Source organism: Xyrauchen texanus, chromosome 17 (genome assembly GCF_025860055.1).
Source record: "Xyrauchen texanus isolate HMW12.3.18 chromosome 17, RBS_HiC_50CHRs, whole genome shotgun sequence".
Classification (NCBI taxonomy): Eukaryota; Metazoa; Chordata; class Actinopteri; order Cypriniformes; family Catostomidae; genus Xyrauchen; species Xyrauchen texanus.
The window spans coordinates 29,844,747-29,858,107 of NC_068292.1; the positions used below are offsets into that span (position 1 = coordinate 29,844,747).

The following is a 13,361-nucleotide window of genomic DNA, read 5'->3' on the forward strand; positions in this document are numbered from 1 at the left end:
TAATGTTTATCGATAAACATATTACAACATATAAATAGACAAACCAAAGCAATTTTCAATCAACAATCTGATTAGTAAATACATAAATAGAGCTAGAACCTGCAGAAACACGTCTAGCTCTAAAAAATGAGCAGTAACAGTCACACCTCTGGTTCTGTAACTGAGGCTAAACCCTTGGTTTGTTCCTGCATCATCTGTCCTAAAGATAATTTCAACACGTCGAGACCGAGTGCGAAAGGTGGAGCTAGGGCGGATGTGGCCACAAAATGGACCGAAGTTTTCAGAGACAGTTTTTACCTGAGAGAAGACCATATGGAAAAGGAGAGAAGAGATTAAAAATATAAAAAACAAAGAGATGAGATTGTGGGAAATTGCAGGTGTAAAAGTATGTGTTCAATGGGTTACAGTGTACTGTTACAATTAATGAGTCAATGCATTTTCCATTCTCTCCTTTTTCCACATCAAAGACCCCAGTGAACATGAACTCATACTGCAGACCCTCTTCTACAGCCAGAGTGTATGAGCAGACAGAGTTTTCTGGGTATGATCCAGGCCAGCCTGGTGACATCAACACACCCTCTTGGGATCCTGTGCGATCTTCACTGCAGCTAACTGACACAGAGAGAGAGAGAGTGAATAAAACCATGTTCAGTACTGTACATCTATTTGCATTTTCTGTAAAAGCTGAAGGATGCACGCTCCATAACAAGTCATTGTCAGAGAGAAGCGTGTTGTGCTGAATGTATTATATTTGTGTGTCGATGAACAAGGAGTATAGACATTATTTTGAATTTGTTTGAAAAAAAATTATGTAAGTAACTAAGTGATTCATTTTTCTGATTAATAAATCTGTAAAGTCAGTAATCTGATTAATCATATGCAGTGGACTACATTTTTGAGTAATATACCAAACAATGATCAGAACACACACAATCATAATATATTAGATCTAAACCCTTTAGAAATATGGTGAAAAGTTGAGCATTACCTTTGCAGGTGTGCTGATCGGAGTTGAGGAGGTACCCTGGTCTGCAGGAACAGCGATATCCCCCAATGTAGTTATTGCAGTGGTGACTGCACTCATTATCAGGGTCCTTACACTCATCAACATCTATAAATAAGAATTTGAGCCTTCAGGTTAAAGATTAGATGGCTAAGTAACATCTTGCTAAGCTTACAAACGCTAAAAGACCCATACAGAATCAGAGCATGAGAGTCTTCACAGCACATAATTGGGCTGGAATCATATGGATTGCATCTACTATGACTGTCTGTGCTTTTTGAAGCTTTAAAGTGCTTTTTTTTTACTGTAATACAGTAAGACATTGTTACGGTAATTAGGATTATCATTGAAAACAATTAAAATAGTAAACTAAAATGTAAACATACAATGTTTAAAAGTGACAATATAAAAAATCTTAATGGCCATAAATGTCCATTTAATTTTCATTATGCAAAATGTAATTTTGTGCAATTATTGGATGTTAAATATGACTAGGACATTTTCTTGGCAGGTTTCATGAGAATCACACATTTGTACTTGAGTATGAATACAGTATCAAACAGTAGACAAATTTACTGTAATCCTGATTTTTCTTAAACTCAATCCTCCTACTCTCCTATCATTTATTTTAATCAATCTCATATAATTTCTGCCCAGTAGTGTATAGGTTACTGTATTACTCATAATCTCTTTCTCTTGCTAACTGTTTTTACCCTGTATGGTGTAAAAGCCTCGAAATCCAGTGTGCCTCTCGGTGTTTGAGTAGTCTGCGAGAAATGAAAGAGAGAGACAGCCACCAGAAGGGGAGTGAAGGAATGGGTTGATAGACGTCTGCAGCACCTCCATAGACTTGGTCCCACACAGAGTGAAAAGGAGCATTTTATCTGCAAATATCTGAACAAAAAGTGTCTGTTGTCACTTACTGTAAATAGACCCGCATTCTATCTTTATAAATATCAAATCTATATTATAAAAAGCTTATTATAAAAATATTGCTCTGGTTTCCCCCACAGTCCAAAAACATGCAGGTCAAGTGAATTACAAACTCTAAATTGACCGTAGGTGTAAGAGTGTGAGTGTGTATGTCTGTGTGTGTTAGCCCTAAGATGGCCACCTGTCCAGGGTGTTTCCCGAGACAGCTGGGATAGGCTCCAGCACTCCCTGTGACCCTGCATAGGACAAGCAGCTATAGAATATGGATGGATGGATAAAAACTATAGATCAATGGATCTCAACCAGGGGGCCGGAGCCCACTAGGGGGCCAGAGCAAACTCCAAGGATTCTCAAGATGACAATAAATTATTTATAATGAGTTCATATAAAATACGATAACTTCATTTAAATGCTGAAATAAGTTAAAATCATGATGTAAGCCCACAACATACAGTATAAGCTGATCATTTCTGAAACATCTGGAATCATGTGAGAAGTATTTTAATCTATTAATACTCCTTTTCTGAGGCTTTGAAAACTGTCTTAGACAATGAGTCAGAGTCAAAAAGGAAGATAACGCTGTAGACGTACTCAACCCAAACCCTAAAAGAAAGTTTGCATTTTTAGAACAAATAAAAGTCATTTACTTAATTGTCCAAATGTGGACATATTTAACTTACTTCTGGTGAAATTGTCTCACCAAACTATAGCTAAGTACACACACACACACCTTCAAGGCATCATTCTCACAATCATAGCTTTCTTCCAGGTCCAAGTGTATGAGAGTGAGGGTGATTCTGTGTCCTTTCGGGGCACACTCTTCCCATGTAAGGTTGGAATCAGGGCTATATCCACGTGGATGTTCAGGGGACTGCACCCACCCAGCTAATGGCACTGACCCACACAAGGGAAGAACGAGGACGGCAAGACTAGATAGAGAGGAGGAAAAAACATTAAGAAAGTCGGATTAAGAACTGAGTTGAGTGAAGTTTATCAGAAAAAATATTAGGGTAGAAATGACAGGAATAGACACAAAGAACAAAACTGGAAAAAAAAAACGTAGGAGTGGAGGAAGAAAAGATAAAGGACAAATACAGACAGACAGACAGGCAGGCAGGCAGACAGACAGAGAGAGAGAGAGAGAGAGAGACAGACAGACAGACAGACAGACAGACAGACAGACAGACAGACAGACAGACAGACAGACAGACAGACAGACAGACAGATAGATAGATAGATAGATAGATAGATAGATAGATAGATAGATAGATAGATAGATAGATAGATAGATAGATAGATTATAGTGTACATATGGAGAAAGTTTTACGTACCACAAAATGTTCATGATGAGTAACTGCTACAACACTACTCGACCTTTCCTCTTTCTACACTTTCACTTTCATGCTTGTCTGCATCGTTATGTCCCAACCTCCTTTCCCCTAAAACCAGTAAACATGCCTCAGAGTGTTTCCCAACATCTGTCAAGGGGGCGTTTACTTTGCACTGACGTGGGCGGGAGAGCAAGACTGTTCCAGAGTCGGGTGCGCCGATACCAACATTTTGGCTGCGGTACCATACCAGCCCTGGTACATTGGATACTATATCGATACTATAAACAAAAAATTAAAATATTTTTAATGAAAATACACAGAAAATGACTATTAAAAGAACTGCATAAAGTCTCACACAAATTATGCATTTTCCGTTTTAATTTTTCTGGATTGCATGTGTTTAAATTAAATGTAATGATCAAATGGTGCTTTTTTTTATTAGCAATTAGCAAGATGATATCATAGCGTTTTATTATTTTTGGTTTCGCGATACTGCGTTAGTAGGCTACTGGTAAACTGCGCGGCCCTATTCCTGAGTAGGGTTGCATGGTTCACCGGTATTAACGCAAATTAAAAAATTAAAACGGTACAATATCATCATATTATGCTGTTATTAGCAAAACGATATGATATGTGACAATTTTGAGTTGAAATCAATGACAAATTGAAAATACAATAAATAACCTCTGGATATGGCCAAATGTGATAATTAAACAGCAGAAGACTATACTTTAATTAAAAATATATACAGTCGCATGCACTGCACACTACAGAATGAACAAACGGCGCTGTTCTGCTCATCTGCTTCACACACACGCATGCGCACACACTCTGTAAATGTAACGGCTGTTAACACTTAAATTAACTCCTCAGGTGTATCTCGGAGATTTCAGCTCGCGACAGGATAATCCCAGCACAATCCCATTTTGAGATAACTAACCCCAAAAACAGGAAGTAAAAATAAATGTCCCACTAACATGTAACATCGTTACAGTTGTGATGTCAGCCATTACAGTATTCAGTTTTGTTTTGTTAATGTTTTCATAAATACCGTGAAGCTCTGTGCATTTTATTTGGCCAAAAATAAAATTGCAATATATATATATATATATATATATATATATATATATATATATATATATATATATATATATATATATATATATATATATATATATATTATTATTATTATTATTATTATTATTATTATTATTATTAAATCTGTGTGTATCAATTTGATTAAACACCATTCGATCATGAAATGTAATTAAATCCATGAATATGGAATCCAGAAATTGAAACCAAAAACGCATAATTTGTATCTGTGAGACTTTATGCAGTTTAATCAAGTTGTGTATTTTCATAAAAAAAAATCTGAGGCTTTTTATTTGTTGATTTTAGAATCGATACAGAGGTGGCAGGGCCGGCCCAAGCCTTTATGGTGCCCTAAGCAGAATTTGATTTGGGGGCCCCTCGGTGCCGCCAATATGATTGAATATTGTCAATGCTTGATTATTCGCAAACTATAAATCTACACCCCTTATCAATTTTATTAGTTGTAGCTGTGGTGCTTACAACATACCAATGTCTGCCTGGCATGATTTTACCCTTCTACGGTTTTAATTGTAACAGCAGCACACCTATTTACTCAATCTTGTTATCCCTCTGTGACCAGTTTTGTGGACTTCCTAGAGAACAATTTGCAGCAGAAGCTGTAGACTGCATCATTTCTTTTTGAATAAGTGAGCCAGCTCCACTTACATTATTTCCCCATTAATTAATTTTCTGTAGGTGTAGTGGTAGTGGAAGCTTCGGCCATCAGGTTTTTCAGGGAATGTGAAGTTTTCCATTATTACCAGATCCCTTCTGAGTCGGACAGGATAGATGACAACTCAGCTGGGTCAACTGGAGGAGCTGCTGATCCATGGTGTAGGCTGGAAGTTGCTAAAGGGGTAGATGTGAAATCAATCCCAATGACCACAGAAGTAGAAGGAAATATAAGGAAATTACATTTATAATTATAATTAGAAATATGAATCTCAGGATATTCTACAGTAACTGAGCAAATACAAAGGCTGCTGTGCTATTAACTTGCCACATCTGCTGAGGTTGAAACAGACATGGAAGGAACAGCAGGATCAGTGGATGTACGTGCTGGGAAGTGCTCCTCGCCTGCAGAGGATGGACCTGATGAAAGATGAAAATAATAATAATAAAAGCTAGCCATGTTAGATATCATATTAGAAGGTAAAGCAACTGTCTGTCAAAAACAAAAAAAAGGTCTCACAAAAGGCATGGTTTATCCATATAAATATATTGATCTGGAATTGTTGAAAAATCATCATCAGCTGTAGCACTGGCACTTGGGTCAGGTGGCGTTGGTTGTGCCCCACCTCCAAAATATTTCAACAGTGCTACTAGGGAAGTTTCATAAGAGTACATATTTGACAGAACAGAATGTTATTTTCTCAACACTAATTATTATATACAGCAGCAAGTCATCTGTACTCCTAAAACAACAACTCTTAATCTATAACTAGCTAACTGAGGCATAATGATATTGGAATATAATAGCAAAGACCCCAAAATGGTAGACTAATGTAAATAATGTTAAGTTGTTATCAGTATCAAGTTTATGGAACAGAAGCTTATTTTTATTACAAAAAATATATACCCAGGAAAGTAATTTTTACACAGAGGTCAAAAACTTTAATATAAAACTAGCAAAGTAATAAGTTGTACTATAATATATTAATATGTCAAGGCTCTTTACGGATGTTTAATCAAACCTTCCTAAAAAAGAAGATATGCTACATAGGCTATGTTAACTAACTAGCCAGCTAATGTTAGCTCGTAACATAGCCTTACTTAACATACCTTTATCTTGCTGTTTTTCTCTTCCTCTGTTTCTTCTATTCTTCTTTTTCGTTTTCACTGCACCGGAGGAATATGTCCTTTTTTGTGACATTGCTGATTTGCTGTCTGAATGTGCTTGCATCCTGCAGCCTGTTAACTTAATATTGCGTTTTTGTATAATTACCATTGTCAATTGACATAGTATATCAGAAAAACAAAAAAACAAAATCAAGCTGTCATTTCATGTGCTCTTGGGGACCCTCTGGTGGCCACGGGGTCCTAAGCAGCTGCTTAGTTCGCTTATGCCTTGGGCCGGCTCTGGTACCAGGGCTGGTATGGTACCATGGCCAACATTTTTGTATCGGAGCAACCCTATTCTAGAGACCACCATTGTAGGTGTATGTAGTGACTTCAAGGAGGACACATGAAAACAGGTTCCTTCAACTCAGGTACTTGAGCTTATATTGCTTTTACAGGGGCGCCACAACATGCCAGCTTCACGCTAGACTTCAGCTTCACAATTAACATTAGCTTCACAATTAACTTTAGCTTCACAAAAAGGCTTCCAGACCCTGAATCTCTCTGGACTCTTCTGGCAGTGTGGCTCTTTTTATGCCACTCTCCCCATGCTCACTGTATTTAGAGACAGGTGTTAATCATAATTTAGCTCAGGTGTAAGTGCCCTTACCGCTTCTCTCTCTCCTGACGGGCACTTGACCACGCCCCCGCTGCCACATACCCCCACAGTCTGTGGACCACCTTGAATTTAAAGAGCTGGAGAGCCAGATACCACCGGTTGATCCACGCATTGGTATCCTTCATAGGTGTATGCAAAAGCGATGTACCGCCACTCCCGGTTTGGTCTCGATGTGGTGCTGGATGAGGTTCGTACGACCCAGTAGAGGGTAGAACACATCTGCTAATTCTTGTTGCAACTTAGCAAACTCTGTGCGCTGATATGGTGAGCGGTGGTCTCCGCAAGTGACCGGAGTGTTATGATTAAGTTTGGTGTTTACCTCCGGGCTGAGCTCCACCCTCTCAGGAACTACCGTAGCCAACGTCACAGGGACCGTCTCCCTCCATAATTTCAGGAGGTTGTGGTGATATATTTGACGTGCGCCCCCTCTATCGGTTTGCTTAACCTCATAATCGAGTTCCCCCACTCGTCGTGTGACCTCAAAGCGTCCTTGTCACTTGGCGAGTAATTTGGAGGTCGAGATGGGGAGTAATAAGAGAACCTTATCTCCCGGTGTAAATTCCCTTAGCTGAGTACCCGTCATACAGTTGGCGCTGTCGTTTTTGAGCTTTAGTAAATTCTCCTGTGTTAGTTGCCCCAGTGTGTGGAGTTTTGCGCTAAGATCAAGAATGTACTGAATTTCATTCTTGCTATCTGAAGTTCCCTCCTCACAAGCTTCGCAGATGGCGTCAAGCTCCCAGCGCGGGCGCCACCCATACAGCAGCTCGAACAGGGAAAAGCCAGTAGAGGCTTGCGGGACCTTTCGTACTGCAAATAACAGGGGGTCAAGCCATTTATCCCAATTCCTAGCATCATTGTGCACAAACTTACTAATCATGTTCTTAAGGGTTTTATGAAATGTGCGAATCGATTTAGTACCCAATAATTCATAGAGCTCGCGTAGTGTCCGTGACATAAAAGTTGTGCCCTGATCGGTGAGAATTACTTTCAGAATCCTCACCCAGGAGATTATTTTGAAGAGTGCCTCCGCAACACTACGTGCTGATATGTTGCTCAGAGGCACTGCTTCCGGATATTGCATTGCATAATCCACTAGGATTAATACAAAGCGATGTCCGTATGCTGACCACTCTAATGGCCCGACAAGGTCCATGCCAATTCTCTCAAAGGGGACGTTGATCAGTGGAAGGGGGTGCAATGGCGCTTTTGGGGTGGCCGGTGGATTCAACAGTTGACATAGACTGCAAGCCACACACCACCTGCAGACATCGCCGCCAATGCCCGGCCAATAAAAACAGGCTATTAAGTGGTTCAGTGTTTTTCTTTCCCCTAGGTGACCTGCCATCGGATTATAGTGAGCCGCCTGGAAAACCATTTCCCGGCGGCTCTGCGGTATTAAGAGCAGTGTTGTATCTTCCTTTGTTTGAGTGTCCTGCGTCACTCTATACAACCGCTTGTTTATAATTGCGAAATAGGGATATGAAAGTGCGACATTCGGCCGGAGTTGTTGGCCATCATTTACTCTCACTTGGTCGTAGGTAAGCTTGAGGGTTTCGTCTCACGACTGCTCCAAAGGGAAATCCCCTTCTGGAATTCCCCTGAGGATGGGAGGGGGTGCAGCCTCTCCCCCCTCACGTTATCATGACATGGAGCTGACGAAGGCGGCCCCGGCTCCGCCTCCCCTGCCAGAGCATCGCACATATCACATCTCATCGCTTTTACTCAGGACCCAAGACATTCCCTTTAATAAATTCCTAAATTCAGGCCAATTAGTCCCCAAAATCAGCGGATGGGTGAGGCGGGAACTAACTGCGGCCTCCACCCTATGTTTTGTTCCCAGAAATGTAATCACAAGGGTCACCACAGGGTATTTGTGAGACGAGGGTGTGTGTCCACCACCTTGCGCGGGGTACTGGTCGTGGTGGCGGAGCTCCTCACCTCCGCGGGGCAGGAACGGGCTCTGGGGAGAGAGCAAAGTGAGAGGGAGGAGGGGAACACACAGGGGGAGGGAATGGAGAGAGAGAAAGAGAGAGATAGAGAGAGAGAAGTGGGATCTTCCGCCCTCGGGTACGCTGCCAAATATTCCTCTGCGAGTCGGACAGCTTCATCTAGCGACGGGCGGTGTCACTGGACCCACTCCACCATTCCTTTTGGCAGCTGAAGGATAAGTTGTTCCAGTACCACCTGATTTATGATTCCCACGACGTCACAGTTCCCCGCCAGCAGCCATTTATGGCACGCGTCTCGGAGCCGCTGGGAAAAGGCAAACGGGCAGTCAGAATTCCCCAGCTTCAGGGACCAGATGAGCTGCCGGTATTGCTCCGGGCTTCGACCCACCCGCTGCAGGATTTCCTTCTTCAGGTCGTCGTAGGCCAGGAGGTTAGCTGCCGACAGTTGTTGGGCAGCAAGCTGGGCTTCCCCGGACAAGAGCGGGAGGAGCCTGGCCGCCCATTGGTCACACGGCCAGTTCCAGACCTCAGCCTCCCACTCAAACAGGTCTATGAATGCCTCTGCGTCATCTTCCGCCCCCGTTTTCAGGAGTGTGGGTGGGGGCAGGGGGCTGCGGATGTCCGGGTCGTGGCCGGGGCTCTCTCCTGGCCAAGCAGGCTCCGGATTGCATGCCTATCCTCTGCTTGAGCTCGCAGGATATCAAAGAACCGGCGATCCTGGCCTTGGAGAAGCTCAAGCAGGGATTATTGGTGGGACTGATGGAGACTGCCAAGGGACTGGAGTATCTTGGCCAACTACAAGGACTCCATGGGTCGTACTTCGAATTTTCCCGGGTTTCGGCACCAGTGAAATTAGATACAGGTGTTAATCATAATTTAGCTCAGGTGGAAGTGCCCTTATCGCTTCTCTCTCTCCGGATGGGCACTTGACCACGCCCCCACAGTATACATACAGCATTATTAGCTTTCTTTAAAGTGATATATAGGCTATAAAGACTTATGTTTAGCAAGTTCATGCCTGTATGGATAATTAACACATTTCTGAAAGCCATGAATAGGACTGTGTACTTAGAGCTGTGTGTACACCCTCTGGATTTTTAAATAAAAGGGGTACTTTGCTTGGCAACTGGGTGTTTGCGCTGACATTGCTATGTGGTTACTGAGGTGCACTGAGTATTTTTTTTTAATGCATTGCTAGGGTATTCTGGGTGGTGACGAGTGAAAAGAGAAAGATGGGGGCATGGTGGTAAAGGAAGAGGTTCTCTGCTTTGTATCGTTTGGGGGGTTTCCAGCGAACTTACTGTAACAACCACACAAAAAAAGGTCAAATGGTGCTATTAAAAGATTGTTACATTGTTTCCTAAGAAACACTGCAAAACATGTGCATTACTAATGATCAGATCTACTGTATATAAGAAAAGCATGCTTTGTATTCAACACCAGACAACGGAAGTAAAACAAAGTCCTAAGATCTTTATTTAACCCAAAATTCAGAAAGTAAAACAGATCACTCTTACTCTTACACCGCAAAATCTGTAGCCCAGGCCGTGAATCCCACTTATGATTGTTGTTTTGGATTCTGTCATCTAGACAAAATATCTCGGATTACTAAATTTTTATAATTACTTTTAAATAAAGTGCATCTGTATCACACAAAGTGTTCTTATGCTATTATAATCTATAAAACCTGATTATGAGCTTGCTCACATGGGACACTTATGATATAAAACATTTTTGTTTTCTTGCTTTTAGATAATGTCTCGCTTTGAAGCCATCAACAGTATATTGTACTTCTAAAAGGTGCCAAATTGATACATTTAGAAGATATACAGAAAGATAGTCTTTCTCTTCCGGGAAATGGACCAAGCAATATTAATGGCTCATCTTGCACTGCACATATTTTTTTATTCTATCAAATGCTTTCTGTCCTGAGAATGTCCCTCCCCAAACACCACCTACTGCTGAAAAACAAGCAGAAAAACATCTCTAATGCTGTTGTGTATTCAATTTTCAATATTCAAATTAGCTAAACTAAACCGAACAAAATTAAGCACTCTAGAGAAATTAGCAAGTCACACTACAACCTACATGGAAAAAATTCAAATAATATCATAGTACATCCATGGTACATAATGTTAAGACCTGGTCATGCCATGTTTTGATACTCTTTGGTTGGAAATAAGTTTACCTATTGCCAGTTTTGCCAGGGAGATATTTTTAAAGGCTGCCTAAAAGTGTTATGTTGACACTATAAAATAAAATTCCACATCTTGTTTATATTTAATGATTCTGGGTTTAAGTAGGCTACCTGGCAATGTCATGCAGCGTGAAAACATCATCTTTCATTCATCAGTGCATCGGCAGAATCAATTGTCGGCATCTTTTTGTTTAGAATTTAACATTTGAGCGCATGATGCTTTGTTCCATGCAATTGTAATAATTACATGAATTAATGTATTCCTCTTAGTCTGTAATGTTAAAGTCTGTGTAATTATTTCTGTTTTATGGTATTAATGACCAGTGTTGGGGGTAACACGTACAAGTAATGTATGTTACATAATCAGATTACTTTTTTCGAGTAACGAGTAAAGAAATACAATATTTTTTATTTTAGACAATAATATCTGAGTTACTTTTTAAATAAAGTAACCCACTGCATTTGAGTTTCCCAAGAAGCTCTAGATCCCAACAGTCAATGTATGTAGAAAGGAAGTCCTGCCTTGCAGGTAAAGGAGCCAATCACCTTTTAGATACAGACATTGCATGCGTTTTAGGGTAATATGAGGTCAACATTCGGTTGAGTGAAACGTGGTTGATTCATGTGTTAATACACACTGCATTAAAAAAAAAATCAGTAAACTTGTTTAGGCAGAGGGATTATAAGGCTAGTCTTCCACTAGCCATTACATGATACTCAGGGTGAAATACTCGCTCAATTCACTGACTTTTGCAGCCGAACTGCTCCGTGTTACAGCTCCCAGTAACTGAGAGAATAGGATGAGAAAAGACTCTGGATCAGTTACTCCAAGCAATGTTCTACACTGAATGTATATGCAAAGAAAATGTCTTGGTCTCTAAAAATATTCCACATTTTGGTTTTATAAGTAGTTTGATTCATGAAACCACTTTTGACATTTTGGTAGCATTAAAAAGATTCCAAACAAGTTGTATCAACAAGTGCCTTTGAAGTTGTGGCATCTGTACGCATCGTGGATCAACTTAAAACAAGTGTGCACTGAGATGACTTGAGTGGAAAAGATTTTATTTATTCATCAGATTTATTCCTTGTACATGTTAGACTGACGTTCCTCACTGAATTTTAATCTGACCTCTATGGGCACAACATATGATGACACATATGATGCAGGTTCAAGTGTTGGAATTTGCTGCTTTAGGTAAGATGGTGGTTATTCTTCATTCATATTGGCTGCCATTTTGATGGAAAAACAAATAATGCATATTCATGTGATTGATTCTTTATTATAAATAGTGAAGACCTATTTTCTAAATATCTATTTGTTTACTATGCTGTTTTGACGAGTGTTGTACAGTAGCTTGCATGACCTGTAATGTCTCTTGTATGCAATGCGTGGCTTATTTGTATGGAATGCATTGCATAGCAGAAGAGAAAGTGGCTGTGAGAAAAAAGCAACACAAAAGTAAAGTAAATCTTTACTTTCCATAAAACAATTACTTATTATTTAAGTTATTTACAGGAGTAATGCAATATTCTAACAAGTTACTTTTATAAAGTAACATTACCCAACACTGTTCACGACTGCAGGTGTGGCTTCTGTGCCGAAGTTGGGCGAAGACTGCTCGAGATAAGCATTAGGTGTGTGGAATCCACACATCTGAAACTTGCAGAGCATTATTTATGTTGAGGAACAGCCTGAAACGTCAACTGAAACATGCAAATACTAGAATGGAAATAAAATACTGAATTGTAGTCGTAAAATTGATAATTCTTTAAAGAATAGTTCACCCAAAATGAAAATTTTGCGATCACTGACTTCGTCTTTCCAAACCTGTATGACATTATATTTCCATTGAACACATTTTGAGAAGTTTAGCTGAATGTTTTCCATAAAATAAAAGTGAATGGTGACCAGGGGCTGTCAAGCTCCAAAAATAGCAAAAAGCACCATAAAAGTAGACAATACAAATTGTCTCTATATTCCAAAATTTCTAAAGCCATATGATAGCTTTGTGTGAGGACAAGACTAAATATAGGTCAAATCTCATTTATTCACAATAAGAAATTTTGACATCGATAAATGCCAAACACCATTGGTACTCATAAGTGAATGCTGTGTGTATTTTTCAGTTTTCTTTTTGATGTGTAACTAGTAGCACCTAATAAACTTGGTTTTCCACAAAAAAAATTTACATATTGTTTATGATTCCAAGAGTGTTGGTTATTCATGTTTTTGAGATGTAACAGACATTAAAGCTGATTCTCTGTAAAGCTGCTTTGGAACAATGTGTATTGTGACAAGCACAAATAAAATAAAAAAACTTTCAAATAAAAATTATATGACTTGATTTGACATTAATGTTACATTAGTGTTTTTTTTCTACATTGGCAACAA

The 13,361-nt window shown here is 39.8% G+C and overlaps 1 protein-coding gene across 1 annotated transcript in view; it reads right to left on the bottom strand.

The window, feature by feature from the left end:
- The window catches only part of c1s.2 (complement component 1, s subcomponent .2), a 28,134-nt gene extending 24,713 nt beyond the window's left edge, over positions 1-3,421 (bottom strand). The window contains exons 1-6 of the mRNA XM_052146521.1: positions 3,268-3,421; positions 2,667-2,865; positions 1,717-1,897; positions 989-1,111; positions 419-612; positions 147-297 (exon numbers count right to left, since the gene is read on the bottom strand). Of these exons, the coding sequence (XP_052002481.1) occupies positions 147-297; positions 419-612; positions 989-1,111; positions 1,717-1,897; positions 2,667-2,865; positions 3,268-3,281 (862 nt within the window). The 5' untranslated portion in view covers positions 3,282-3,421. The remainder of the gene's footprint in view (positions 1-146; positions 298-418; positions 613-988; positions 1,112-1,716; positions 1,898-2,666; positions 2,866-3,267) is intronic.
- Positions 3,422-13,361: the final 9,940 nt, after the last annotated feature.